The sequence below is a fragment of the Ogataea parapolymorpha genome, chromosome IV (genome assembly GCF_000187245.1).
Source record: "Ogataea parapolymorpha DL-1 chromosome IV, whole genome shotgun sequence".
Taxonomy (NCBI): domain Eukaryota; kingdom Fungi; phylum Ascomycota; class Pichiomycetes; order Pichiales; family Pichiaceae; genus Ogataea; species Ogataea parapolymorpha.
Genome location: NC_027863.1, coordinates 608,902 through 634,336, shown reverse-complemented (window position 1 = coordinate 634,336; position 25,435 = coordinate 608,902). Strand labels below are relative to the sequence as shown.

At 52.2% G+C, this 25,435-nt stretch overlaps 15 protein-coding genes and 1 non-coding gene across 16 annotated transcripts; 10 read left to right on the top strand and 6 right to left on the bottom strand.

Annotated features, from left to right (window-relative positions):
- Nucleotides 1-103: 103 nt before the first annotated feature.
- On the top strand, nt 104-1,246 carry HPODL_03380 (MOSC domain-containing protein 1, mitochondrial; the record flags this gene model as incomplete). Its single annotated transcript, XM_014079688.1, has 1 exon — nt 104-1,246. The coding sequence occupies one exon, from the start codon at nt 104-106 to the stop codon at nt 1,244-1,246; it is 1,143 nt and encodes a 380-aa protein (XP_013935163.1).
- Nucleotides 1,247-1,344: 98 nt separating this feature from the next.
- HPODL_03379 (Bud-specific protein with a potential role in membrane trafficking) lies at nt 1,345-4,797 on the top strand (the record flags this gene model as incomplete). The annotated part of the gene is made up of 1 exon (XM_014079687.1): nt 1,345-4,797. One exon carries the CDS (start codon nt 1,345-1,347, stop codon nt 4,795-4,797), a length of 3,453 nt encoding a protein of 1,150 aa, XP_013935162.1.
- Nucleotides 4,798-4,935: 138 nt separating this feature from the next.
- On the top strand, nt 4,936-6,141 carry HPODL_03378 (putative RING finger protein; the record flags this gene model as incomplete). Its single annotated transcript, XM_014079686.1, has 1 exon — nt 4,936-6,141. The coding sequence occupies one exon, from the start codon at nt 4,936-4,938 to the stop codon at nt 6,139-6,141; it is 1,206 nt and encodes a 401-aa protein (XP_013935161.1).
- A 54-nt stretch (nt 6,142-6,195) lies between these two features.
- On the top strand, nt 6,196-7,677 carry HPODL_03377 (NEDD8-activating enzyme E1 regulatory subunit; the record flags this gene model as incomplete). The annotated part of the gene is made up of 1 exon (XM_014079685.1): nt 6,196-7,677. The coding sequence occupies one exon, from the start codon at nt 6,196-6,198 to the stop codon at nt 7,675-7,677; it is 1,482 nt and encodes a 493-aa protein (XP_013935160.1).
- A 67-nt stretch (nt 7,678-7,744) lies between these two features.
- HPODL_03376 (Lanosterol synthase) lies at nt 7,745-9,892 on the top strand (the record flags this gene model as incomplete). The annotated part of the gene is made up of 1 exon (XM_014079684.1): nt 7,745-9,892. The coding sequence occupies one exon, from the start codon at nt 7,745-7,747 to the stop codon at nt 9,890-9,892; it is 2,148 nt and encodes a 715-aa protein (XP_013935159.1).
- Nucleotides 9,893-9,900: 8 nt separating this feature from the next.
- HPODL_03375 (uncharacterized protein) lies at nt 9,901-10,623 on the bottom strand (the record flags this gene model as incomplete). Its single annotated transcript, XM_014079683.1, has 1 exon — nt 9,901-10,623. The coding sequence occupies one exon, from the start codon at nt 10,621-10,623 to the stop codon at nt 9,901-9,903; it is 723 nt and encodes a 240-aa protein (XP_013935158.1).
- A 53-nt stretch (nt 10,624-10,676) lies between these two features.
- On the bottom strand, nt 10,677-10,749 carry HPODL_05419. The gene has a single exon. It is a non-coding gene; the product is annotated as a tRNA-Phe (tRNA).
- Nucleotides 10,750-11,211: 462 nt separating this feature from the next.
- HPODL_03374 (uncharacterized protein) lies at nt 11,212-11,490 on the top strand (the record flags this gene model as incomplete). Its single annotated transcript, XM_014079682.1, has 1 exon — nt 11,212-11,490. The coding sequence occupies one exon, from the start codon at nt 11,212-11,214 to the stop codon at nt 11,488-11,490; it is 279 nt and encodes a 92-aa protein (XP_013935157.1).
- A 131-nt stretch (nt 11,491-11,621) lies between these two features.
- Nucleotides 11,622-12,002, bottom strand: HPODL_03373 (40S ribosomal protein MRP2, mitochondrial; the record flags this gene model as incomplete). The annotated part of the gene is made up of 1 exon (XM_014079681.1): nt 11,622-12,002. One exon carries the CDS (start codon nt 12,000-12,002, stop codon nt 11,622-11,624), a length of 381 nt encoding a protein of 126 aa, XP_013935156.1.
- Nucleotides 12,003-12,156: 154 nt separating this feature from the next.
- On the top strand, nt 12,157-13,485 carry HPODL_03372 (Core subunit of the ubiquinol-cytochrome c reductase complex (bc1 complex); the record flags this gene model as incomplete). Its single annotated transcript, XM_014079680.1, has 1 exon — nt 12,157-13,485. One exon carries the CDS (start codon nt 12,157-12,159, stop codon nt 13,483-13,485), a length of 1,329 nt encoding a protein of 442 aa, XP_013935155.1.
- Nucleotides 13,486-13,590: 105 nt separating this feature from the next.
- On the top strand, nt 13,591-14,430 carry HPODL_03371 (Uridylate kinase; the record flags this gene model as incomplete). Its single annotated transcript, XM_014079679.1, has 1 exon — nt 13,591-14,430. One exon carries the CDS (start codon nt 13,591-13,593, stop codon nt 14,428-14,430), a length of 840 nt encoding a protein of 279 aa, XP_013935154.1.
- A 22-nt stretch (nt 14,431-14,452) lies between these two features.
- HPODL_03370 (WD repeat protein required for ubiquitin-mediated protein degradation) lies at nt 14,453-16,558 on the bottom strand (the record flags this gene model as incomplete). The annotated part of the gene is made up of 1 exon (XM_014079678.1): nt 14,453-16,558. One exon carries the CDS (start codon nt 16,556-16,558, stop codon nt 14,453-14,455), a length of 2,106 nt encoding a protein of 701 aa, XP_013935153.1.
- An 88-nt stretch (nt 16,559-16,646) lies between these two features.
- On the top strand, nt 16,647-18,083 carry HPODL_03369 (putative mannosyltransferase involved in protein glycosylation; the record flags this gene model as incomplete). The annotated part of the gene is made up of 1 exon (XM_014079677.1): nt 16,647-18,083. One exon carries the CDS (start codon nt 16,647-16,649, stop codon nt 18,081-18,083), a length of 1,437 nt encoding a protein of 478 aa, XP_013935152.1.
- A 265-nt stretch (nt 18,084-18,348) lies between these two features.
- On the top strand, nt 18,349-19,296 carry HPODL_03368 (putative secreted protein; the record flags this gene model as incomplete). The annotated part of the gene is made up of 1 exon (XM_014079676.1): nt 18,349-19,296. One exon carries the CDS (start codon nt 18,349-18,351, stop codon nt 19,294-19,296), a length of 948 nt encoding a protein of 315 aa, XP_013935151.1.
- Nucleotides 19,297-20,243: 947 nt separating this feature from the next.
- HPODL_03367 (uncharacterized protein) lies at nt 20,244-22,013 on the bottom strand (the record flags this gene model as incomplete). Its single annotated transcript, XM_014079675.1, has 1 exon — nt 20,244-22,013. One exon carries the CDS (start codon nt 22,011-22,013, stop codon nt 20,244-20,246), a length of 1,770 nt encoding a protein of 589 aa, XP_013935150.1.
- Nucleotides 22,014-22,539: 526 nt separating this feature from the next.
- On the bottom strand, nt 22,540-24,168 carry HPODL_03366 (High-affinity glucose transporter SNF3; the record flags this gene model as incomplete). Its single annotated transcript, XM_014079674.1, has 1 exon — nt 22,540-24,168. The coding sequence occupies one exon, from the start codon at nt 24,166-24,168 to the stop codon at nt 22,540-22,542; it is 1,629 nt and encodes a 542-aa protein (XP_013935149.1).
- Nucleotides 24,169-25,435: the final 1,267 nt, after the last annotated feature.

The window sequence follows — 25,435 nt, the reverse complement described above, 5'->3', positions numbered from 1 at the left end:
ATCTCGGTCGGTGGCTGGGCTGAGCGGGTGTGGCTGGGGAAAAATATCTTATCGGATAATTGATTAAAAATTTATTCCATTATTTAATGCTTGGGCCTCCCTGATGTTTTTTCCCTATGCAGTTCCGTTTTATCTCATTTTTGCCGTGGCGGTGCTCAACACCGTCACATGGCTCTTGAAGGCGCTCTCGCTCCACGAGACTAAACACCAGCACGGACTCAGCCTCAACCTCGCCCCCGTGCGATATTTCATCAACACCACCTACAAAGTCAATTCGTGGATCCCGTTTCTGGACAAGCCCGAGACGTTTGTCAAGGAGATCCGTGTGCACCCAATCAAATCATTCCCCGAGCTGAAGGTCCAGTCATGGAAAGTCACCGAGCACGGGCTTGAGTGCGACAGAATGTACATGCTAGGCAAATTCGACGATGTGCAGCAAAAATGGGTCATGGTGTCGCTGAGACAGTACGCATCGCTGAGCAAGGTCGATCTGCGTCTGGAAGATGACAATTTCGTCGTTGGCTATAGAAATAGGGATTATTTCAGCGTGCCTCGAACCGTCTCCAAAGATTACCTGGAGAAGATGTCGGGGAGTCTCGAGCCGGCAGAGTTGTGGAAAGTCGACTTCGAAGTGGTGGCACTCGAAAAGCTCGACATCCAGCCGTTTCTTGCCGCCGTTGGGCTGCCAGAACACTACAAGCTGCTGTACGCTCCGTTTGGAAAACTGGTCGTCACCAACTCGCCGAAAAACCTCACCGCATTGCCCAACTACACGCCCGGCTCGCACCAAAAGTACCGCGTCACAAAGTTCCAGGACTACTTCCCGATCTTGCTCATTTCCGACGCGGACATTAAAGACCTCAACGCTCGTCTCGCCAAAGAACATGGTCCAGAAGTGCAGACCACCTCGACCAATTTCCGTCCCAATATTCTCATCGACGGACCGAAAAAACCGTACGACACTGACGACTGGTACCGCTTTACGATTAATGGCAAGGAGTGGCTGGTGACGTCCAAATGTCCGCGCTGCTCGATCCCAAACATCGACTTCGAGACAGGCAAGCAACGGGCCAAACAGCCCGTCTCGCGCACGCTGGCGTCGTTCCGCCGCGTCGATCTGGGCGGGCCGAATTTGACCTTCTTCGGCGTCAGCGCCGTACAGGTCGAGCACGGCTACACCGTGAGCGTCGGCGACCGTGTGAAGCTGCTCGAACGCCGTCTCAACCGGTACGGCGAGCTGGTGTAGCGCAACTTTTCACATCCGTACACCAGCAACTATAGGAAATTTCTGTAGGGGTAGGTAAATAAACTCGTTTCAGTTGCTTCCAGCGTATCACAGTTTCCATGTCCACGGAGACAATTGAATCTGAAAAGACACAACTCCACGAGCTGGACCTCAATGGTCCTGTGAGCAGGACCGACAAGAGGCTGCTGGAGCAGAGAAAGAAAAAGGAAGAGCAAAAGCGTCATCCTCACACCGCCGCCTTTACTGGCTGGAAAGAGGTCGGGGGCTGGGAGAACCAAGATTCGCTCACGTACGAGGAGGAGATTGTTGATCTGCTGACGAAATCGACGTTTTTGGACGAATATCTGCCAGAAGTTGCTTACGGCGACTGGTATCATACGGTTGGCATTGTGATCCTCGGTGGCCTTTTGTCGTGGCTTCTGGGCCGATTCCGGTTTTCGCTGGGCCCGATCTTCTTTGTGACGCTTGCGTCGGCGCTCTACTACCGTGCGTCGATTAGAAAGTACAGGCTCAAACTGAGACTCGAGGCGCAGAGAGAGTTTTCTGTGAATCGCATTGAGGACGATTTCGAGACGATGGACTGGCTCAATGTGTTTTTGGACCGCTATTGGCGGTTTATTGAGCCCACGGCTGCCCAGCTTGTGTGTGACCAGGCCAACGTGATTCTTGCTGGGCTGCCAATCCCTGCGTTCGTGAAACAGCTCTGGATCCACACCTTCACGCTAGGCACCAAGCCACCGCGGATTGACAAGGTCCGCACTCTCGACCGCACCAGCGACGACGTCACTGTAATGGACTGGTGGGTCTCGATGACTCCGAACGCAGTTGAGGACGCCACTGCGAAACAGCTGAAGAACTACGTCAACCAGAACATTGTCGTCAAGGCCAAGCTATTTGGCCTCACGCTCCCAGTTGTGGTTTCGGACATCGCGTTCCAGGCAAAGGTGAGAGTCAGACTGAGAATGATGAAGAGTTTCCCGCACATCCAAACGGTCAACGTGTCGCTGTTGGAGGCTCCGTATTTCGACTTCCTGGCCAAGCCTTTTGGCGGAGACACCATATTTCCATTTGAACTTCTCAACATCCCGGGTCTGTACATGTTTATCAACGAGATGGTGAAGAAGTTTGCTGGTCCAATGCTGTTTGACCCGCTTTCGTTCCAGCTCAACTTGGAGCAGCTACTCAACGGTAACGGTTTCGACGGTGCTCTGGGTATTTTGGAAGTCAACGTCAAGCACGCCAAGGGCCTCAAGGCTGCAGACACGTTCAACAACACCATCGATCCATACCTGACATTCTCCACAGGCGGTGCTGTTCTGGCGAAAACCAAAGTTATTCCAGACACCATGGATCCTGTGTGGAACGAGAAAGTCAATGTCATGCTAAAGTCGTCCTCTGAGCCACTATCGATCACATTGTACGACGAGAACGAAAACGACGGCAGAAAGGACAAGATGATGGGCTATGTTCTGTACGATTTAGAGGAGATCATGCTCAAAGGGGAGCTTAGAGACGTTACGCTGCCTATTCTAAGAAACAACAGAGAAGCTGGACATGTCACTTTGGACTTCAAGATGATGAAGACCCTGCAAGGATCCAAGCTTCCAGACGGCTCCTACTCTCCACCTCCAGACCTTAACACCGGTGTGGCTGTCATCAGGCTCTTGGGCGCCAGATCCTACAACAAGGACGACAAGAAGCCCGGAAACGTATTTGCCGAGCTTTATGTTGACAGAGAGCTCAAGGCCACCACAGGCGTTGTCAAAAAGAGTAAAGAGGCCTCGTGGAGCATCAGCCACGACCAAATCATCTACAACAGGTCCAAGTGCAAAGTTCGTGTTGTTCTGCGAGACTCTTCCAAGAAACTGATCGGCTCTGCTACCATGAAACTCACAGACCTGATCGACTCCTCATATGTCGGCAACGAGTGGCTGCCTCTCACCAAAGGTCTTGGTGAGGTGAAGCTGACCTGTAACTGGAATTCTGTGGCCATGACCGGAGTTCCAGGCGCCATGGGCTACACTGAGCCATTCGGTGTTGTTCGCTTCAATATTGGCAAGGCTATGAACCTCATCAACCTGGAGAAGATTGGTGTCATTGATCCGTACGTCAGAGTCATGATTAACGGTGTCCAGAGAGGAAGAACTTTAACCAAGGATTCCACCACCAACCCTGTTTTCAACCAGTCTATCTACGTGCCTATTGCGTCTCCTAATCAGAGAGTCACAATCGAAGCCATGGACGTCCAAAGATCGACTCCAGACAGAACTCTCGGCTCGTTCCAGGTCAGACTCAACGAGTTTATTGAGTTCGACGACAAGGGAGACCCGATCGAGACCGATGGTGAGCCTCAAGAAGGACGACTTGTGCATCCTAAGCGTGGCGCAAAGGGCACCGTCACGTACACCATGTCTTTCTTCCCTACTCTTCCTGTGATGACTCCGGACGACATTCTGGAGAAGAAGAAAGTGGAGGAGAAGAAAGCCAAATATAATGGTGAGAGCCACAAGGAGACCGCAGAAGAGAAAAAGGACAAGGAAGAGGAGGAAGAAATGGAAGATGCAAAGCCCAAGCTCGATCTGCCGTTGGACAAAGTTCGCAACTACAACTGCGGTGTCTGCGTTTTTACTCTTTTAGAAGGACAATTTCCAAAAGACGGCTACTTGCAGGTCTTTTTCGATAGATCTGGATATCCAGAATATGTTAGTCCAAGGCTTTCTTCTCGTGACAAACATATCAATGCCACCGGTGAAGGTTTGGTGAGAGAACTCAAATATTCTGAGGTCACCATCAAGCTTGCGGAGAAGAAAGGAAGCAACATCAAGAAAGAAGCCATTGCAGAGACTTCCATGTCTACCATGGATCTGATCGAGAGCACCTACGACCAGCCGAGCGTTGTCAAGTTGTCGAATGGAGCCAGCATCAAGCTGCAGACCAGATGGATTCCTGTTTTGATGAAAGACCTACCAGCACAGGACTCTGTTGGAAACACAGGACATATGACCATGCGCGTCATCAAAGGCTCCGGATTGCCTTCTGCAGACTCGAACGGAAAATCTGATCCATTTACAAAGGTCTACCTGAACGGCGAGGAGATATTTAAAACCAAGACGATTAAAAAGACCTTAGACCCAGAATGGAACCAGGAGACATCCTTTGAGGTGGATAATAGAGTTAATTCCGTGCTGAGGTTCAAAGTGTCCGACTGGGATTTCGGTTTAGAGCAAGACGACAAACTAGGCGAGGTGAAATTGAATATGAGCGAGATTAATCCATTCGCCGAAGGTGTCCAGGAAATGACGTTGCCATTGAAGGGCGATGATGGAGAGCCTGCGGGCGAACTGGTTGTGGCATTTAGCTTCAAGCCATCCTACATTACCTTGTTGAGTGCAGAGAAACAGCTGCCAAACGTGGCCGGAACCGCTGTGGGGGGTGCCGGCAAAATCCTTAACACAGGACTAGACGGTACTGGAAAGGTGATCGGTACTGCGGGCAAGGTTGGCGGCAAGGTGCTAGGCACTGCCGGCAACATTTTCAAGAAGAAAAAATAAGGCTTTTGAAAATCAATCACTCTGAGCAATCGCTCTAAAGTTTGTATGCACGTTGTGAAAATAAACTAAAAGTATGAAATTAAATTTAAAAAAATAAATATATAAAATAAATTTACTTCTATTTAGCATGACCGGACAATGAAGTTTGCTAAGCTGCTACAACAGATTCTCCAAGAGGATGGCGTTCCTCCGGAGTGGGTTGAGAAAGCTATTCAGTACAAGGCACTAAAGAAGAGGATCAATCGGGTGGTTGAGGAGCTCGAGAACGTGGGGCTGAAAAGGGAGAACATGAGCTTTACATATGAGATAGAACAGATACAGCACCAATTGCGGCCCCAGCTGACGACCGATGTTAGTCAGGAAATGGAGCAGGTAGTAATCTCCAAGCTGAACGAAATGGACTATTCTTTCTCAGTTGTGCAAAAAGAGGGAGACGGAAGCGTTTTGACCGTCACTTTACACGAAGATACCCTATTTTTCCAGACTTTATATGAGGAGCTGGAGGAACTAAACAGGTTTGGAGACGAGCAGGAACACGAACTTGTGGATACTGTTGAGAATCTTGCCGCGGTGATAGGCAAGGTCGGGTCTCCGAACAGACGCAAAAATGACATGTATGTTTGGCGAGAAATCTTCCAGATGTACATAGAAAGCGAGGTTTTCTTTGGCACCCGAGAGAGGTGCTCTGGACGCGTTGATGTGGCGGTTTCGCGCAAGCGAATGAGCGATTTCATCGACCATGTGAACGAAACAAAAATCCTTAAGAGGCTTCGGCAGCGCAACTCGCTCGGGGCGTTTGCCACGTTCAAAGAAATGAACTTGCTGATCATCAAAGTTGCCAACTACCAGGCGATTAATAGCATGGCTGTGCAAAAGATCCTCAAGAAGTTCGACAAGCAAACGACGCTCAACTCGCTGAAACTGTTCCCTGATCTGGTCAAGAAGTCTTTTGAGGCCAATATCCTCAATAGCACTGTGTGCAAAGATGTGTGTGCGATAATCGGCGAGCGACTACTGAGCATCGTTCCACAGCTGGACGACTACACTTGTCCGATCTGCTGCTCTGTGGCTTTCAAGCCCATTCGACTGGACTGTGGACATCTTTTCTGTGTGCGATGTTTGGTGAAGCTGCAACGCAAGGAGGAGGACAAGTGTCCGCTTTGCCGCCAAGAGGTGGTGTTGCATGCCGACGAGCGCAACCTCGATTTGGCCCAAATGGCGTATCTGAAGCTCTATTTCCCGCAAGAGGTGAAACAGAAGCAGCGCGAGAACGAGAAAGAGATATTCAAGGAGCAGTACGGCCACATTGTCGATCCTGACAAACCTACGTGTACAATAGTTTAGGAGATGCAAATAGTGTATTTATTTATTTTTATTTTTCGTATTTAATTAATATTCATGAACGACAACGAGGTGAACAGCAAATATGACCGCCAGATGCGATTGTGGAGTTCTTCGGGACAGAAACGGCTGGTCGGTTCGGCGGTGTGCGTGGTGGAGGCCAACGCTGTGGCGTGCGAGACCGTGAAGAATCTTGTTCTGGCTGGCGTGGGCCAGATCGTTCTGCTGGACTCAGAACGTGTTTCCGAGGAAGACCTCGCGACAAACTTCTTTGTGGTAGCAGAAGACACGGGCAAGTTGCGTGGCGAGTGCGTGGCGAAACATCTGGGCGAGCTAAACCCAGACAGTGCGGTATTACACGAAAAGACTCCGTTTGAGTCTCTTCTAACGGACCCTTCGTTCTGGTCCCAATTTGACTGCGTTGTCAACTGCAGGCTGGATCCGTGTGTTCGCCTGATTGACCTGCTTTGGGAACTGAGCATCCCGCTGCTTCACGCCCACTCGATCGGACTCTATTCCCTGGTCAGATTGTACTGCGAGGAGCGAACGATGGTGGAGACTCATTCCAGCCGGGCCGACGATCTGCGCATAGACGCGGTCTGGGACGAACTGCAGGAGTATGTGGACTCTGTGGACGAGGCCAGTTTGGCCGAGGTGCCGTACAGCGTGCTGCTGATCAAGGTGTACCAGGAATTTATGCGGGAGCACGGGAGAAGACCCAGCACGAAGGAGGCGAGACAACGGCTTGCACAGCTGGGCGACGAGGAAAACGTGGAGGAGGCGATCAAAAAGGCCGCGCTGGTGACAAAACGGTCGAGCGAATTGAACGAAGAATTGGCGCAATTGATGCAGGAAAAGGTGGACTTGTCTACGGCGAGCTCGTTCTGGATTTTGGTGGAGGCACTGAAACAATTTTACGAGAAACACGGTGTCTTGCCGCTCAGCGGCTCGCTGCCCGACATGGCCAGCAACACGGAAGAATACCTAAAATTGCAGAGCATCTACAGGGCCAAACACGAGACCGACAAGGAAGAGCTCACAAAACTGGCGTTGCAACTTTTGACCCAGCATAATCGGGCCGAGCAGATCGCCGAGTCCGAGATCGAGCTGTTCACAAAGAACTGCAGCGTGCTGGAAGTGCACAGAGGCTCCAAAAAAGTGTGGAGCTCGGATATGCTCAGCGAGTCGAACCCAGTGCTACAAAACACCAACATTTATTTCGGGTTTTTGGCGCTCAACACGTTCTACAAGGAACACAAACGCCACGCTGCACCGAAAGACCAGTCTGAAGTCCGCGCGCTGGCGATCTCCGAACTGTGTCGCTGGGAAACGCTGAAATCGTTCCCCGACGGGCTGGAACTCGTGCTCGACGAGCTGCTCCGAGCAGAAGGCACGGCGCTCCACAACGTCTGCGCGCTGACGGGCGGCATCGCATCGCAGGAGGTCATCAAGATCCTCACAAACCAGTATGTCTCGTTCGACAACTGTCTCACCTTCGACGGCGTGCGCGGCCAGACAGGTAGCTGGAAAATCGAGTAATTTTTTTTTATTTTATTTACATAAGCATGCCACCCAAAATAAAATAATTCTCGTATATTTAAATTAAATGTACTACTCGGACCAGCTGGGCATTGAGCCGAGTGCGACGGACGAGCTCCACTGGACGCTTGAAGTGAGCGACCTGGGCAACCAGAAATGGCATTACGGCCCGCAGAAACCTTCGGCAGTTGAGAAACACCTTCTGCAGGCTAGTAGGCCTCTCCCAAGTGGAAACCCGTCGCTGGACGACGCGATCGAGAAAGCAGCCGCATACTTCGCCGGCGTGCAGCACGAGTCCGGCACGTGGCCTAACATGTACAAAGGCCCGATGTTTGTCACCATCGGATACGTTGCGTCGGCAAAATTCACCGGCACTTCGATTCCAGACCACGTGACCAAAGAGCTCGTGCGGTACCTTGTGAACACTGCGCACCCTGTTGACGGCGGGTGGGGGCTTCACGAAACGGACAAGTCAACGTGTTTTGGAACGACGATCAACTACGTGATACTGCGGCTCTTGGGGCTCGGCGCCGACCACCCCACGTGCGCCAAGGCCAGAAAAACGCTGCTGGCCATGGGCGGAGCCACGGGCAACCCGCACTGGGGCAAGATCTGGCTGTCTGTGCTGAACCTGTACAAATGGGAGGGCGTAAACCCTGCTCCAAGCGAGCTGTTTGCGCTTCCCTACTGGCTGCCGGTCCACCCCATGAAGTGGTGGGTGCACACGCGCGCCATATATGCTCCCGTGTCATATTTATACAATTGCAAGGCCCAGTGCAAGCTGGACCCCCTTTTGGAGCAAATCCGCGACGAGATATACACGCGGCCGTTTGCAGAGATTGACTTCGCCGCCTGTCGCAACAAAGTGTGCGGCATAGACCTGTACTATCCGCACACCAAGGTGCTGGACGTGGTGAACTGGATGATGGTGAAGTACGACCGGTATCGGCCACAGTGGCTTGCTAAATGGTCCAACGACATCGCATATGGCCTTGTATTGAAGGAGCTCGAAAATACGGACGATTTATCCATTGCCCCCGTCAACGGAGCCTTCAACAGCATCGTGGTGTACATAGAAGAGGGCCGTAGCAAACGGTTCGAAAGAGTGGCCGAACGGCTGAAAGAGGAGCTGTTTTTGAGCCCAATTGGAATGACCATGATGGGCACGAACGGCTCGCAGGTCTGGGACAGCTCGTTTGCGGTGCAGTGCTTCCATGTGGCGCAAGTGCACAACCACGAGGCCGTGGCCACCGCGCACGACAGAGCAGTCGATTTTCTGCTCCGGTCGCAGTTCGACACAGAGTGCGTGCCCGGCTCGTACAGAGACAAAAGACGCGGCGCATGGCCGTTCTCGACAAAGGACCAGGGCTACACTGTGAGCGACTGCTCGGCCGAGGCGATGAAGGCGGTGCTGATGGCCCGTCCCGCAGACAGGGAGCTGATTCAGCGCTTACATAATACAATCGACGTGCTGCTCACGCTGCAGAACGTGGACTGGAGCTCGCGGCTGATGTCGTACTACGGCTCGTTTTCGACGTACGAGAAGATCAAGGCGACGCCGCTGATGGAGCTTCTGAATCCAGCAGAAGTGTTCGGCAACATCATGGTGGAGTATCCGTATGTCGAGTGCACCGACTCGAGTATATTGGGGCTGGTGTATTTCCGCAAGCACAGCAGCTACCGTGCGGCCGACGTGGAGCGGGCCATCTCTCGCGCGCTGTGCTACATCGAGAAGGCGCAGAATCCGGACGGCTCGTGGTATGGCTGCTGGGGCATCTGTTATACGTATTCGGGGATGTTTGCGCTCGAGGCGTTTTCTGAGACGGGGCACAGCTATGCCAACAGCGACACTGTGCGCAAAGGATGCGATTTTCTTGTCAAACGGCAGCTTCCTGACGGGGGTTGGGGCGAGTCAATGAAGAGTTGCGAAACACACACCTATGTGAGCACCAAGGAGTCCAATTTGGTGCAGACTTCGTGGGCTTTGATCGGCCTGTTGCTGGCAGAGTACCCTGATCTGACGGTGATCGAGCGCGGTATCCGACTTTTGCTGCAAAGACAGGCTTCTGACGGCAGCTGGGCAATTGAGGGCGTGGAAGGGGTGTTCAACCACTCGTGTGCGATCGAGTATCCAAATTACCGGTTTATTTTTCCAATCAAGGCCCTCGGTCTCTACAGACGGAGACTGCATCAGGGCGGCCGTGTTTGGAGATAAAGCACCATTCATTTTCGATCACCCTTCTTCTCCTCTCTTCTGCGCTTCTGTGTATTTCCAACAAGATTTTCCACGTACATTGAGTAGATCTCGTTGTCCTGCTTGAGCTCCTCTAAACGCAGATTCAGACTGCACGCTATTTTCAGCAGCTCGTCGCGCACGCTTTCCAGCTCGTTGGCCTTGCTGTCCAGCTCGCCACGTTCCGCTGCCGCACGGTAAAACGACTCTGGCTGGACTTTCTGGTGCACGCTTTCCAGAACAGCGGCACTCGACTCTAGTATTTTATCCTTTTCGACTTTATCAATTTCAAGCTTTGCAATCCGCTCTTCCAGCTGTGAAAGCTCGTTGTTCTTTAGTCCCGCTAATGCATTGCTGTCGTAAAGTTTGGATTTTCTGGTTTTTGAGCCAGAGGGAAGAACCTCGTCCAGATCAATGGGAATACGTAGACTCAGCAAAAGCTGTCTTCGCAGAAGCGAGCGTTTCCAATTCACCTGCTGGAGGTTCATTGGCGGTAGCGTGAGTCTCTCATAGACATCCTGACACCTCTGGTCCAGCTGTAGGTCGCCAGCGGGCTCGCTTGACGGGTCGGACCCCAGAAGACTGTGTATCATATGGCTGAGTTCCTCAACTGAGCCGTTTTCCGGAGCGAAAATGAATGTGTCTGCGCCCGACTGCTGTGGGGGCTGTTCGAACTCCTCGAACTCGCCGAAATCGTCAAACTCGTCCTCCATGAACAAAAACAAGAAAACGTAGTATTTAAAAAATTAAAAGAAATAAAAAAAGATGCTAACTCTGAGGATCGAACTCAGGACCTTCAGAACTTCAGTCTGACGCTCTCCCAACTGAGCTAAGTCAGCAACTCTGGGATTTTGATGTGCACATGGAGATAAGAGCAAGCAAAAAGCCACACCGACGCCAACCTTTGCTCAGGCCCGTCTGAGTTATCGGCATACGGGATAGCTACGCTGTACATCCGAAAAACGTGAGGAGACACCAAAACAAAAACAAAATGAGGAGACTGAGGAGACCGCATCATGACAAATCTCGGCGATGACCATGACCCCATCTTGCACATGGTCACGAAACCTTATCTCCTGAAAAAATGGGGTGTTTGCTGCCAAATTGCAGGAGCTCTGCTGTCCTCGCCTAAAAACTTACGATAGCCGAAGCAGACTGATAGTGAGACTGAAAAAATCCGTGACCAATTTTTTCAATCTCATGCATGTGCACAATAAAACGAGGGGTGTGCAAACTTTCCATACCCCCTCAATCTGATTAATATAAAAACTCAGCGTCCGGTCTCTTTAAACTCAAGCAACATGTCTTTGAGATTGTCAGTCAGAAGATTCACCACCACAGCTATCAGATTGTTCGAGAAGGAGAAGGAGGTCCAAGCGCAGGCCGCAAACGCCGTTAAGGCTCCTGCTGGCCACTTCCAGTCGTTTGCTCAATACCGTTTGAAAATCGTCCAGCAGGACCCGCTGTCGATGCAAACCAGAAGAATGTTCGTTCTGAGCAACCCAGGAACCGTTGAGGCTGACGAGGCGGACGCGAAGTTCAGAAAGCTGGCCAAGAAAATTTCGTACAGAGAGAACTAAGTTTGGCTCTCTTGTTCTAGCCGGACTAGGACTCTCGCATCTCGCTCGCAGGAATACTGGGTATATATGAGTATAGAATACCCCTTAATTTCATCACTCATAACTTTTATGACATAACTATGTACAGCACATCACCAAACACCCTTCTTGACGCCTGGGAACTCGCCCTCCTTGGCCATCAATCTAAACTGGTATCTGCCGACTCTGAACGGCTTGATTATTTTCTTTGCCGTTCCCGACTCCAGACACCGGTCGCGCACTTGGTTCATTCTGGTATAGTTGGGCATTGCCGTCAGCTGGATCTGCGCCTCGAGTCTCATTTTCTGAGGCAGCGCCGCGTTTCTAGCAATAAACTTGAGCGCCTTGCTGGTCACCTCGTGCTCCGCAGCCATTTGTCTCTTAAAATTGTCCCGCAAAATACGGGTATTGACAAATCCCGTGGGAAGACTCACGGGCTGTGGAAACCGCTTCAGCGGCCTGCTGGCCTTGACGACTTTGATGAGCTCCGACATGGTCTGAAGTTTTTTTTTTCTCGCGGTTGAAAAAGTTATGAGCGAGCGTCCTGCATCTCTGCACCAGCAGCCATTAATATTAATGAAAATTTGATTGGCCCGCTCTGCTCGAAAAAAAAATATCCACAACTCTTCCAACCTTCCTTGTTTTCCAATGTTGTCAAGAAGATTCTTCTCCTCATCAAGACAGGTGGCCAAGTCTGTGGTCACCAAGCTGCCTAACGGCTTCACTGTTGTGTCCAAGCCAGGCTCGCAGTCTACCTCGTCGATTGGTCTGTACTTGAACTCTGGTTCCAGATCCGAGAACCCATTCAATTCTGGTGTTTCGACGCTTGCTGGATCTGTGGTTGCCTCGTCCAAGGCTGCCAGCGAGGCCTACGCGCTGTCTGGTGTTGAAGTCAGCTCTTCCAACGCCAAGGAAGTCACCGGATTGGCCGTCACCTCCTTCGCCAAGGGTAACGCCAAGGAGGCCTTCAAGACCATCAAGAACCTTGTTGCCAACCTCGAGAGCCTGTTGAAAAACGAGTCCTACATCAAAGACAAGGCTGCAGAGGCTTCCGCTTTCGCCGAGGCCTTCGAGACCAAGCCAAAGCCTATGGTCATCGAGCACATGATTTCCACCGCATTCCAGGGAACCTCCCTTGCTTTGCCAACCTACGGTAAGGCCGACACTCTGGCCACTTTGGAGTCCATGGACCTCAAGTCGTTCCTGGGCAAGCAGTTTGTGGCCTCGAATCTGGCCCTCGTGGCTGTTGGTGAGGTCAAACACGACGACCTGGTCAAACTTGCTTCCGAGCTGTCTGTTCCTGCGGGATCTAAGCCAGCGTTCGAGCCATTCCACTTCTTGGGATCCGACGCCAGATTCAGAGACGACACCTTGCCAGCAGCCCACGTTGCCATCTCTGCCCAAGGTCCTGCCCCATCGGCTGCAGACTACTATGCTGGTCTTGTTGCTGCCCAAATCAATGGCCTGTACCAAGCCAAGGGCCTGTACACCAGCTTCCAGGGTTCGCAATTGGCCCAGTTCTTCAACGCTAACCCTATGACCGACGAGTTCGACCACTTCTCGCTTGGCTACTCGGACGTGTCCCTGTGGGGAGCCTATCTGGAGACCCAGCACATCGAATACTTGGACGAGGTGGTGCACTTCACGCTCAAGAACTGGAACAGATTCTCTGCCGGCACGTTCACGGAGACGGAGCTGGAGCAAGGTAAGGCTGCTCTGAAGCTGAAGCTGCTTTCTCCTGCCAAGTCGTCTGCCCAGGAGGCTGAGAAGCTGGCCACTAACACTTTCCTGCACGGCTTCGAGGAGTCTGAGGCCGAGATCATCAAGTCTGTCGACGACGTGTCGCACAAGAAGGTGTCGCAATGGGCCCAGAAATACCTGTACGACCAGGACATTGCCGTTGCTGGTACGGGACAGATCGAGGCATTGTTCGATTACAACAGACTGAGAAACGACATGTCGATGATGAGATGGTGATTATAGAGTTGTAGCAATTAGACGTTACTCTGCACAGCCCTGTGTATATACTATTATTGTGATAACGTAGCGAAAAACAAAAAAAAATAAAAAAAAAACTAAGAGTTGGAACTCGTCATGCTGAGACTGTTTGCACCTTCCAGAGGAATAATCACGGGCCACAGAGTTCTGCGCGCGGTGCCAGCTGTGAGGGCAGGAGGTGCGCGTTTCTACTCGTCACAGCAGCAGAAATCCAAGCATTTCTACCCGTTGTTGTTGCTTGGAGGGCTGGCCATTGGTGTCACCTACTACAACCTCAACTCGACGAGCAAGCCGCCTAGGGCATCCATTGACCCTACCGGCCCACTTTTTAGGGACTCCGACATCGACGTGATATTTGTGCTGGGCGGCCCTGGCTCTGGCAAGGGCACGCAGTGCGCCAAGCTGGTGAAAAATTACGACTTTGTCCATCTTTCGGCCGGCGACCTGCTGCGGGCCGAACAGGCCAATCCGAACTCCGAGTATGGCTCGCTAATTGCGCACTACATCAAGGAGGGGCTGATTGTGCCGCAGGAGATCACGATCAACCTGTTGAAGAACGCGATCGTGGAACAATACACCAAAAACAAGAAAACTAAGTTCCTGATCGACGGGTTCCCTAGAAAAATGGACCAGGCTGTTTCTTTCGAGGATTTGATTGTCAAGAGCAAGCTGACGTTGTATTTCGAGTGTCCGGAGGAAGTCATGCTGCATAGACTGCTCGAGAGAGGAAAGACGTCTGGAAGAACTGACGACAACCTCGAGAGCATCAAAAAACGGTTCAGGACGTTTATGGAGACCAGCATGCCCGTGGTGGACTATTTCGACAAACAAGGCCGCGTGGTCAAGGTCAGCTGCAATCAGCCTGTGGAGGAAGTTTACAACAAGGTGGTTTCTGCGTTTGCAGAGAAAGGAGTTACCAAATAGAGCAATAAATGTCATAATCCGTCTATTTGATTTCTGTCCAGAGCGCGTCGAAACGCGGACTTTTGTATTTTTGCAGTTCAGTGGTCACTGCTGCGTCTATCTTGGTGCCCAGCGGCTTGAGAGTGCCGATCGCCACCAACAGTCGGTATGCTGACTCCTCGTCGCGGGCAAGAGCGACGCCAAACTTGTTGATCACGGCAGCCAGCTTCGTGTACAACGTCTGGTCCCGCAGCTTGCGGATGAACACGGCGTAGTTGAGCACAAACGTCGCGACCGTGATGCTCATCAGCTTCTCTGTTTTGAGAGCGTCCAAAATGTCGTCCAAGAAAATCACATCCATCAGGTCTGGATCCGCAAAAACACGCTCCCCCCACTGCTTCGCGCTGAAGATGTTGACCAGTAGTCGGATCGTCATCATGACCACCTTGGGCGACTGCGACGTGAGCCCGATTTTGATCAGTTCAAACAGAGTCTCGAACGGCGGCGTGTGCAGAATCGTGAACCGCAGAATGTCGAACCCGAGCAGTTTTGAGCTGGCATCCCAGTTTGAGATCATCTGGCCGGCCAGGATCGCCAGTTGCTTGAAATCCTGGCAGTTCATGCACGTCTCAAACTCCACAGGCTCGATCTGGTTCTGCAGAGGCTGTTTGGCGTTCAGTTTCGCGAACCCAGTCCGGATCTTGGTCTCGTCCAGTTTCGAAAACTGCAGGTATTCTGTCTGCGGCAAGATGCCCTGTTTCTGATACGCCGGGTCCTGGTATGGCTCAGATGAGCTAGGACCCGACTGCTGGTCCAAGCTGGCACCGCCGGTGTTGGCAAGAATGAAATCTACCACCTGCTGCGAGTACGAGGCCGGCAGATTGTTGTCGAGCAGGAACTTGTCTGCCACCGCATACGGGCTCTCGTTAGTGTTGTAGGGTAGCTTCAGCGGTGGCTGGCCGTCGGCAATGTCAACGTCGAACACATAGTCGTAAAATTGGCCATTATACTCTTTCTTCTTGTCCGTCGAAGTGGAATTGACAACCTCGCCAACCTTTCTCCACTTGGATTCGTTCCATTGGTACACCTCGACGGTGCCGATCTCCGTGCGGACCATTCTGGTCTCTCCCTCGGCTGTACCCGGCTGTTTCAGAATGTCTCTGCCCGGGAGAGTGTCCTTGTTCACGTTGTACACCGAATCGTTGACGGTGGAGTTTTGCAGATCTGCCTCGAACTTGTCGAGCAGCTCGCGTGCAGCGACCCGCTTGCCGACTCTCGTGAAAATGCGCACCTGCGCGTCGCTCGACGCGGCCGCAATGTCGCCGTTCTCTAGTGCAATCACCTTCCACACAGAGATGCACGGCAGCGTGATGGTCTGGACACACGTGCCGGCCCTATCCCACACCCTGATTGTGCGGTCTTCTCCTGAGCTCACGAGCTCGCCTGTCGGAAGCACCGCTAGCGAATACACAAAGTTCTGGTGGCCGTGAAGCGTCTGCAACAGGTCGCCGTCTAGCGTCCATCTCTTGACGGTGGTGTCGTTGGAGCACGATGCGAGGGTGCCATCGGGTAGCACGAGCACGTCGCGCACGACGTCAGTGTGCGCGACCCACTGCCGCACCTGGTGGGCGCCGTTCCAGACCCGAATCGTGCGGTCTGCCCCACACGTGACAAACTGCGTCGCCGACACGATCTGGACCCCCCACACAGAGTTCTCGTGGCCCTTGAGCTCGTACACCACGGTGCCGTCCTTGCGCCACACTTTGGCAGTGCTGTCCCACGAGCCACTCATGATCAGGTCGTCCTTGCACGCGAGCGTGCACACGTTGTTCTGGTGGCCCACAAGGACGTAGGCCGGGTCGACCCAGTCGAAAGTGGCGTCGACGAGCGTCAGATTGACGAGCGAATCGTTGCCGCCGCTCACTATGAACGTCTCGCCCGCGTGTTTGTAGCAAGCCAGGCTGTTGACAAACTTGGCGGACTTGTAGTTGATGGTGGGCTCTGACCACGAACGGGGGTCAATTCGCCGCCACACGCGCACAGTGGAGTCGCGGGAGCCGGAAACGAGCGTGTCCGGGTCGGGTGAGCAAAGGGCGCGTACATCGTCCTCGTGGCCTTGCAAAGTGGCCGATAGCTTGAAGATGGGCATTTGCCTTCGGAAGAAAGATGGTGCAGAGATGGGAAAGAGAGTGAAATTAGCAGGAAAAAATAAAAAAAAATAAATCTACGTGTAGACCATGGCCATGCACAAGTCCACGAGATATTTGATAGCGGCCGTGATTTTCGTGGCGGCGATTGTCGCGCTGTCGCGGAAACGGCCGTCGGAACCGCTGCGAGAGCTGCATCCGACGGTCAACCGCGTCAACAAGCTGAATCGGTACTCCTCGTCGGTCAGCAAGTACGGGCTGCAATTCAACGAGAAGCTGATGGGTACGGGCAAGGGGGCCCAGCAGGAGCAGCTCGTGGACGCAAACCATGACGGCAAGCTGACGTTCGACGAAATAGTCCAGGTTCTGGAGTTTGGCCAGTCGAAATACAACAGCTCGAGTGAGGACATTGTCGAGGAGAATATGGACTTCTACAGGGAGGTGTACTCGAAGAAGGTGACGGAGCCGAAATTCGCCAAGCTGACGTACAACGTGGTGTACGACGAGACGGGGCTGAAGCGGGTGCTGACTAAGGACGAGTATCCGCGGGCGAACGCGACGATGCTGACGCTGGTGAGAAACAAGGAGCTCAAGGCGATTGTGCACACGATTCGGCAGATCGAAAACACCTGGAACCACAACTTCCACTACCCGTACACGTTTATTGGCGACGAGGAGTTCACGCAGGAGTTCAAGGACACGGTTCGCAGACACTGCTCTGGCGAGGTGTATTTTGAGATCATTCCGCCCGAGATCTGGAATAAACCGGCCAATATCGACCCGGAGAAGGAAAAGGCCGGTATAAAGAAACTGATCGAGAATGGTGTGCAGTACGCAGATATGGAAAGTTACCACAACATGTGCCGTTTCAACTCCGGCTGGTTCTACCGGCTGGAGGGCCTCAAAAAGTTCAAGTGGTACTGGAGATTCGAGCCCAACACAGACTACTACTGCTCGATCGACTACGACATCTTCAAGTTCATGGAGGACAACGACAAAACGTACGGGTTTACGATCTCACTGTACGACGACCCGCTCACGGTGGAAACGCTATGGCCGGTGACGCTGGACTTTGTGAAGAAGAATCCGCAATACGTGCACCCGAACGGCGCGTTCCGGTGGCTGACCGACTCGGTGCAGAACCCGGAGTACACCAAGCTGGCCAATGGGTACTCGACGTGCCATTTCTGGTCAAACTTCGAGATCGCCAATATGGACTTTTATAGGGGAGAAGCGTACTCGAAATGGTTCGATGCTCTGGAAGCCGCTGGCGGGTTCTACTATGAGAGATGGGGAGATGCGCCGGTGCACTCCGTGGGGGTGGCGCTGTTCGAGGACAAGAGCAAGATCCACTGGTTCCGCGACATCGGCTACCACCACTCGCCGTACAAGTCGATCCCCAACTCGGACAAGTGCACGGCGCCAGAGGACTCTGGCTACTTTGCGCCCGAGGATGTGCACCGCCAGAACTGTCTACCGAACTGGATCAAGTACGAGATGACACACAAAGAGTTGCAGCAGTACTAATCGACATTAATAAATTAATTAATAAATTAATTAAAAAAGCTGGTGGCTTGATTTAATTTAATTATTTTTTTTAAGGCTGGTTTTTTAGTGCCTCGGTTTGTGGGGCTACCTATTTTGGCTGGTTTTTTTCAGGCACCTGGCTGGCTCTAAATAATCCGTTTTGGCAGAATGCATTATTGGGCTCGCAAAATTGGCTAGTAAACAGACCCAGCCATGGCCTGTCTCACAATTATATAAACTCGTTCCCTCATCCTTCTTCTCCACCATGTTGTGTCTTTCTCTCGTTCTCCTGCTCTGCGTGGCTTCTGCCTCCGGAATCTACACCAACACATCCTCCACGGCCCAGCCAACAGCCACCCCGTGGATTCAAGGATACCTCGAAAACGACCTGCCACGATTTGCCATCTACGTGCCCACAGAGCTCGGTCCCTGGGACTCTGTCTCGTTTGTCTCGATCGGGAAAACGTCCAACTTTGAGTGGGTGCCGGGCACCGCCGAGGTTTTCGCCGGTTCCGCCGCTGTGAAATCCGGAATCCAGGACTTCTCCACGGCCTCTGCCACCGACGTTGTTGTGTCCACGCCGTTCTCGTCGCTCAGCAGCTCCACCGTGCTCCAGTTCGTCTCGCCTGAAGCCACAAACGTCTACAACCGCGTCTTCACCGCCACTTTCGCCGTTGTCATCAGCGACGCCGCTTCCAACTCAAAGAGAGACGAGCACGTGTACTATCTCACCGCTACCGTCAGTCTCACCCAGGAAGAGACCTCGTCACTGCCTCAGCTCACCACGCTCGTCACCACTACCTGCCCTGGCGGAAAATGCTCCGTCCAAACCGTGACCGAGTCGTTGTCCTCGTACACAACTGTCATCGGCAACCATAGCACAGTGATCACCGAGTACAACATCATTCCTGGCTCCACGGCCGCGCCACTGACCACTACCACGGCACCAGCCCCAGCATTTACCGGCTACCACTTCAACAGCACACAGACGGCCAACACATCGAGCACCTACGTGCCCCCACCAACCACACAATCGACCAAGAGTAGCACGCTTACAAGGCACACCCACACAACCAAGAGCACGCTGAGCTCGTCATCATCGTACTCGGCCAGCGTGGCTTCGGCAGTCACCACATACCACGACGCCGCTGGCAAAAACGTGGCCACCGGTTTGGTGGCCGCTGTCGGAATGGTTATGGTGTGGCTGGTGTAAATAGACTTTTTTAAATATACGCTAATGCTGAAAACTGCTCGTAGGTACTCCACGCGCGCGTTCGAAAACATCCTCGACCTGCGCCCCACGCAGCACAACGTGTTTGTGAACAACTCACACATGGTGGTCCCTTTCCGAGGCCGCGGTCTGTACGGAGGAGCGCTTGCTGCACAGGCCGTAGTGGCCGCGCTGCAGACCGAGCAGTGCGGCGAATGGAAACCGCTTTCGATTCATTGCCACTTTCTAGCCGCAGCAAACCCCGACATGCCGCTTGTGTACAAAGTAGAGGACCTCAAAGTGAGCAAAAACTACCAGGTGAAAGAGGTGCGGCTGTTTCAGGGTGAAAAATTGGCCTTCAACGCAGTGTGCACAATCCAGAAGACCCTACTGGAGGGCACGGCAGGTAAAGTGACCGGCCAGCTACACCATCACCGAAATCCGCCTGCTGTGGATGGGCTTGTCGACCAAAATACAGCTTTCGAGCTTTGGGCAGAATCCAACGGCCGCCAAAGCGAGCTGCACAGCCTGAAACACTTTTACAACAGCGAGCCCATAGAATGGCAGTTCCCGCCACACATGTTTGATCTGGGGCAGGTCTCAGAACCGGAGAAAAAACTCCCCGTATCTGAACGCACATTGTGGTACAAACTGCGGCCAAAATTCCCCGCCGCCAACGAGATCCAGAGATGGGGCATCACGGCGTATCTCACGGATTACTTCTATCTGAACACCAACATGCGACTAAATATGCGTCCATTGATGACGACCAAAATCTCCGTTTCACCGGATCACACTATATATTTTAGAGAGCCTGTTGCAGACAACAAATGGCTCGTGCACGGCGTCAAGAGCCTCAGTTGCGGCGACAGCAAATGCATCATGACCGGGGAGTTGTTCCAGGGTGACAAGCTCGTCGCACATACCATCCAACAGGGTCTATCTGTGATCTAGTTTTCCTGCTCTGCGGTCCGGCGAATTAGCTCTGCAATCTGCCGCTCCTCCTCCTGCTCCATGCTCTGGTGGATGATGGCATTGCTCACACGGGCCTGGTCGATGTGGTCAAAAATGGTGGTTCCTTTGCTGGATTTTGGCGGCAGCACGTCAAATTCAAAGATCTCATGGTCTTTCCAGAACTGCGCAGGAATGCGTGCCATGGCACTCGTCTCGTTTGATAGGATCACGTGACGGAGCAAGTTCTCTGGGATCTCCTTCTTGTCAAACTGCGCACCGGCCTTTTTGCCCTTTTGGACAGTTTTTTTGAGCTCGGCTACCAGCCATCCCCGGCATTCTGCCTCCTCGAGCATCATTTCCACGCGAGTCAAATACACCGCCGTAGCCAGCTTGATGTAATCGGACACCCTCGAAGAAGGTTCTTTGTGTGCGGCCAGTTTGTGGAGCAACATCTCACCTGTGTAAGGATACGTATTGTAAGCGTTGGACAGAGCGTCTGTGGCGGCAGTGGGGTCTATTTTGTACTGGCAAATGGCTAGAGAGTATGCCAGTGGCGGAGTCAGCCACTCCCTATAGGTCTTGACCAGGAAGCTATTGCAGAGGTCTACCAGATACTGGAATTCGCCGGCCATCACGGCGTAAAAATCAATAAAGTATCTGACTCCGTAAGGGTCGCCGGCCGGGTCAAGCGACAGCAGCAACTTGCAGTAGTTGAGGGCCGTGTAAAAGGTGGATTTTTGGGTCAGCACGGTGATATATTTGAACACTGTGAGATAACACTGTCTGTTGAGGAAATACTCAAATGGCAAGCGACAGTCACCACTTCCGAGCTGGAAGTTGGTTCGCAGACTCCAATCAAAAACAAAAAGTGCCCGCTCTATGAGCCCGTTGGTGTTCGAATTGTCGCCCTGGCGTTGGAGAATCGATGTCACCTGCAAAATCGTTTCAAGATGATACGGGTACTGCTGGAGCAGGTGAATTAAAGCCTCATGGTCGGGATGGATGACGGTGTAAATGTAAAACTGTGTGGTAATTGCCCGTGGATAGGCTGGTGTCTCGACAACGCAAAAATCATGGGTACTGCCAGGCACCATTTCCATCGAGAGCGGTTTCTTAGGCGTTGGGATCCAGTCGTCGCGGATCTTGCACATCACGAGTTTGCGGGACGTTCCCGGGATCGAGCGGCGATCTCTGCCGCACCAGCCACGCACCCGCTTGCTCAGCAGTTTGATTTGCTTCAACACGTCCGGACTCACAAACATGGACGGCGTGGCGTCTGCGTCGTCGACGGCCGCTGACGAAAGTTTGCCGAAAACGGCCTCAAACTCTCTATCGGGGTCCAGATCGCGCGGATCGAACTGGAGCAGTGGAAGGGCACTTTGGAGCCGCGCTGCGGTCAATTCGGATGCACCATCGGCCAAATTCTCGTATGGACCGTCGAAGCTGTCAAAAGGCTTGTCCTGATCAGTGGTCTGAGTGTCGATCTGGAGCTGTGCAAGAATTGCATCAATGTCATCGTCCTCAGGCGGCGGCGACTTCTTTTTCCTTGACTTCTTTCCTCTCTTGGCGGGCTGGGGCTTTGGTTCAGGTGCCTGTTCTATATACTGTTCTCTATCCGGTTCCTGCTCTTCGCTCTCACCTCCGTCGCTCTCGTCGCCTAGCAGCGCAAATGCATTCGCCGCCCGCCGCGGCACATATTCGGGCTCATCGTCGGACGTCGTCTCAAGCTCCTGTTTCTGCAATCTTCGAAGTGCCCTGTTGCTCATGATGGACTAATTTTTTCAATTACGTAAATATAAATAAATAGCCGAAAAGTTGGGTAGCACACAAAGGAGCCTCTATGACTTTGTAATGGTCATACAGATTTTTATATGTCTATTTTCAAAGCTGTGCTTACTACACACTCAGAAGCAATGACTAGTCAAGACAATCCACTCCTCTGCAACCTTTAAACCTTCTAATGACCGGACACTACAGGGAGGCCAACAGCGGCGGCCTGGCGAACTTGTTTTTGACCGTGACATGCTCTAGCTAGAAAACCAGCTATGGCTACTTGAACAACATTCGAACTTCGAGACAAGAAGAATGATTTGTAATTGGCCGCAAAACAAGGCCAACTACTCAGCGAAAATTCACCGTTGCAGAATGGTTGCAGAGCAAAAAAAATAGACTCTATCGATTCGATAGCATTCCCGAAATTCCATAATACAATATATCTGGCACCCTGGTGCCCGCCCGCCCGCCTCGTATCGCTCGTAATGTCATATTAGCCGTAGTATACATACTAAACGCCTATACACTCTCAACGCTGGCGTGCTCCTTGAGCTCGTGGGTGACGCCCTTGACGTCGTCCTTGGCAAGACCCATCTCGGCAGCGAAGGTGGAGTGAGGCTTCCATTTGGCAGAGGTCCATGGGGTGGTCTCCTCAAGCATCTTGTCGACTTGCTCCAGAGTCAGGCCCTTGGTTTCTGGGATCAGCATCACGGCATACAGAAGACAGCAGCCACACAGCGAGCCCCAGATGAAAAACACCTTAGCTCCCAAATTGCCCTTGTCGCCGTCAACCATGTAAGGAGTGATAACGGCAATGATACAGTTCCACAGCCAGTTGGAGGCGGTCGACAGACCAACACCTCTCGATCTGATTGGCAATGGGAAGATTTCTCCGATAATAACCCAAGCTCCTGGACCCCAGGTCGAAGCAAAGAAGAAAATGTAAATGCAGATGAAGGCGATCATGGCACTGACGGTTTTCTGGTTGTCACCATCAACGGTACCGGCAATAGCCACGATAAACTGACACACAACCATACCTGCGGCACCGTAGATCATGAGCGTACGACGGCCGAGTTTCTCGATCGTGTAGAAGGACAGAGGAGTAGACACCACATTGACGATGGTAGTGATCATCGAGATCAGGAACTCGTTGTGGATGGTGCCAAGCTGCTGGAAGAAAGTGGTACCGAAGTAGAAGATGAAGTTCACACCGGTCCATTGCTGCATCATCTGCATGGAAGTTCCGAGAATGGTCTTTCTGAGGTTCGAGGAGGCTCTTCTGAGTCCTCCGGTGAAACAAGCTCCCCAGGATTGCCAGTAGCCCCTGGTTGGAATGACGCTCTTCTCGTACTCGTGGTTGGCCACGATCTCGGCGAGTTCTTCCTGGATGAAGTCGGAATCGACAGGCTGACCTCTAAGTCTAGAGAGCACCTTGGCGGCCCGGTCGAGCTTGCCCTTAAGGACGTAGTATCTAGGAGATTCTGGGAGCAAGAGAAGTCCGACTCCGAGAATGGTGGACCAAATCAGTTGCAGAGCAATAGGGATTCTGTAGGAACCAGAGTCGTTTCTGTGTTCCGTTCCGTAGTCGACACAGGACGCGAGCAGCAATCCAATGGTGACGAAGAACTGGTAACCGGAAACAATGGCACCTCTGATTTTCTTTGGAGAAATTTCAGACAGATACAAAATCACCACAGACGAAACAAAACCAACACCAAGACCAGCTATAACTCTTCCCACGGAAAGCAGAGCAACCGTGGTGGAGGCAATCTGGAGCGCAACACCGACCGAGTAGATACCGCAGCCGGTCACAATAATGGTTCTTCTTCCAAACATGTCGGCCAAGTCTCCGGCACACACAGCACCAATAAAGGTACCAGCAGAAAGAATAGAAGTAATAAGAGATTTTTCAGACGATCCAAGGACAAAAGAAGGGTCACTGTCGCCTTGTTTCACCTTTCCAGTGAATTCATGGATAAAGTAGTCCATACCCATGACACCAGAAATGTAACCGGAGTCATATCCGAAAAGGATACCTCCTAACGCACCAAAGGCGCACATAAGATAAGCTTTCACAGTCAAGGGAGCCTCGACTCTGTTCACGTCAGCAGTTCCTGCCACACCAGTAATACTGCCGCCAGCCATGTTTGTAATAGTTGATTGGATTCTGGGGAAAACGCTGGGGATACAACACGTATTTATAGCAAAGGTAAACAATGGATATCCAATAGCCCCCAGGTTTTTTTTAAGAAAAGGTGGGGAGAAAAATCCGGACTATTGTTGAACTGCATGCAGCAAGGGAATGGAAAAATTTTTAGGAAGGGAAGTGTAAAAACAGCAGGATGGTCCTCATTACCGTCTTGCGTGGGTGGTGCTGCTCGTGATGGGCTATTTTCCAACAGGTCTTACTACATATTTCTTTCTCGTCTGGAAGACTAAATTTCGGATAAAAACCCTTTCAACGCCGTGCACGGCCGGCCCCACATTTCCCCAGTCGCGAGAGTGACCGTATTGTCGTTGTTCTAAAAACAGCCCGTGGCCTATTGTACACGCTACATGATGGGGTGCTTGTGCAGCAAATAGAACAATGGAATTTTATTTGGAATTCCTACTTGAGGCAGTCCGCGTCAGGGTTTACTCCGTTTGCCCATTAATAATGGCTGAATAAGAATTTCCAAACAATACACGTCCCCACCATCACGCAAAATTTTCACAAATGAGATCGGCGCCGTGCAGTGCGGAGGCTAGAATCGCACTTGTTCGGATAATTCCACTTTTTCCACCATGCCCTCTAACGGGCCGTCTGCAATGACGTCAAAATGGCGGTCGAACCACTCTAGCAGTGGGGTATGTCATGGCGCACATGGGCGAATCTCGCCACGGAATAATCTAGATGCGAAATTACAACCGTGCAAATGTGCCGCCTCAACGGAGACTGGGAGTCTCCACTTGTAATGTCCCACGGGGCTGGTATATTCTAGAAGTTGCTGACGTGCCAGCAAGATCTTGCAATAGCCGATCCGGAAAAAAATCTAGAGTATTATTTATCCGCAGATGGCTGCAGATGCATAGCCGAAAGTAAACAGGTCGAGCGACAGGTCCGGAGTGTCGTGTCTAAGCCCGATCGCGCCGGAGCGGAGTCCTGCGTGTTAATGAGGACATCTTGGGTGCCCTGTAGTGGAATAGCCATAATCACTCCACCATCGGGAGAGCGTGGTTTCAGTAGTCAGATGTTCGTGGCTGAAGTATCAGATTCTACAGCCTGCCCTATAGCCTCGCCTCAGCCGTTCGATCACACAACGTGTCCCTCAATAGCTCCAATCTGCTCCCTTGACAATTCATGTGCCACAGGATGGACACACATTGCAGATTCCCACACGATAGTTATCGCTCGCGTATCTGCGTCTTGCGC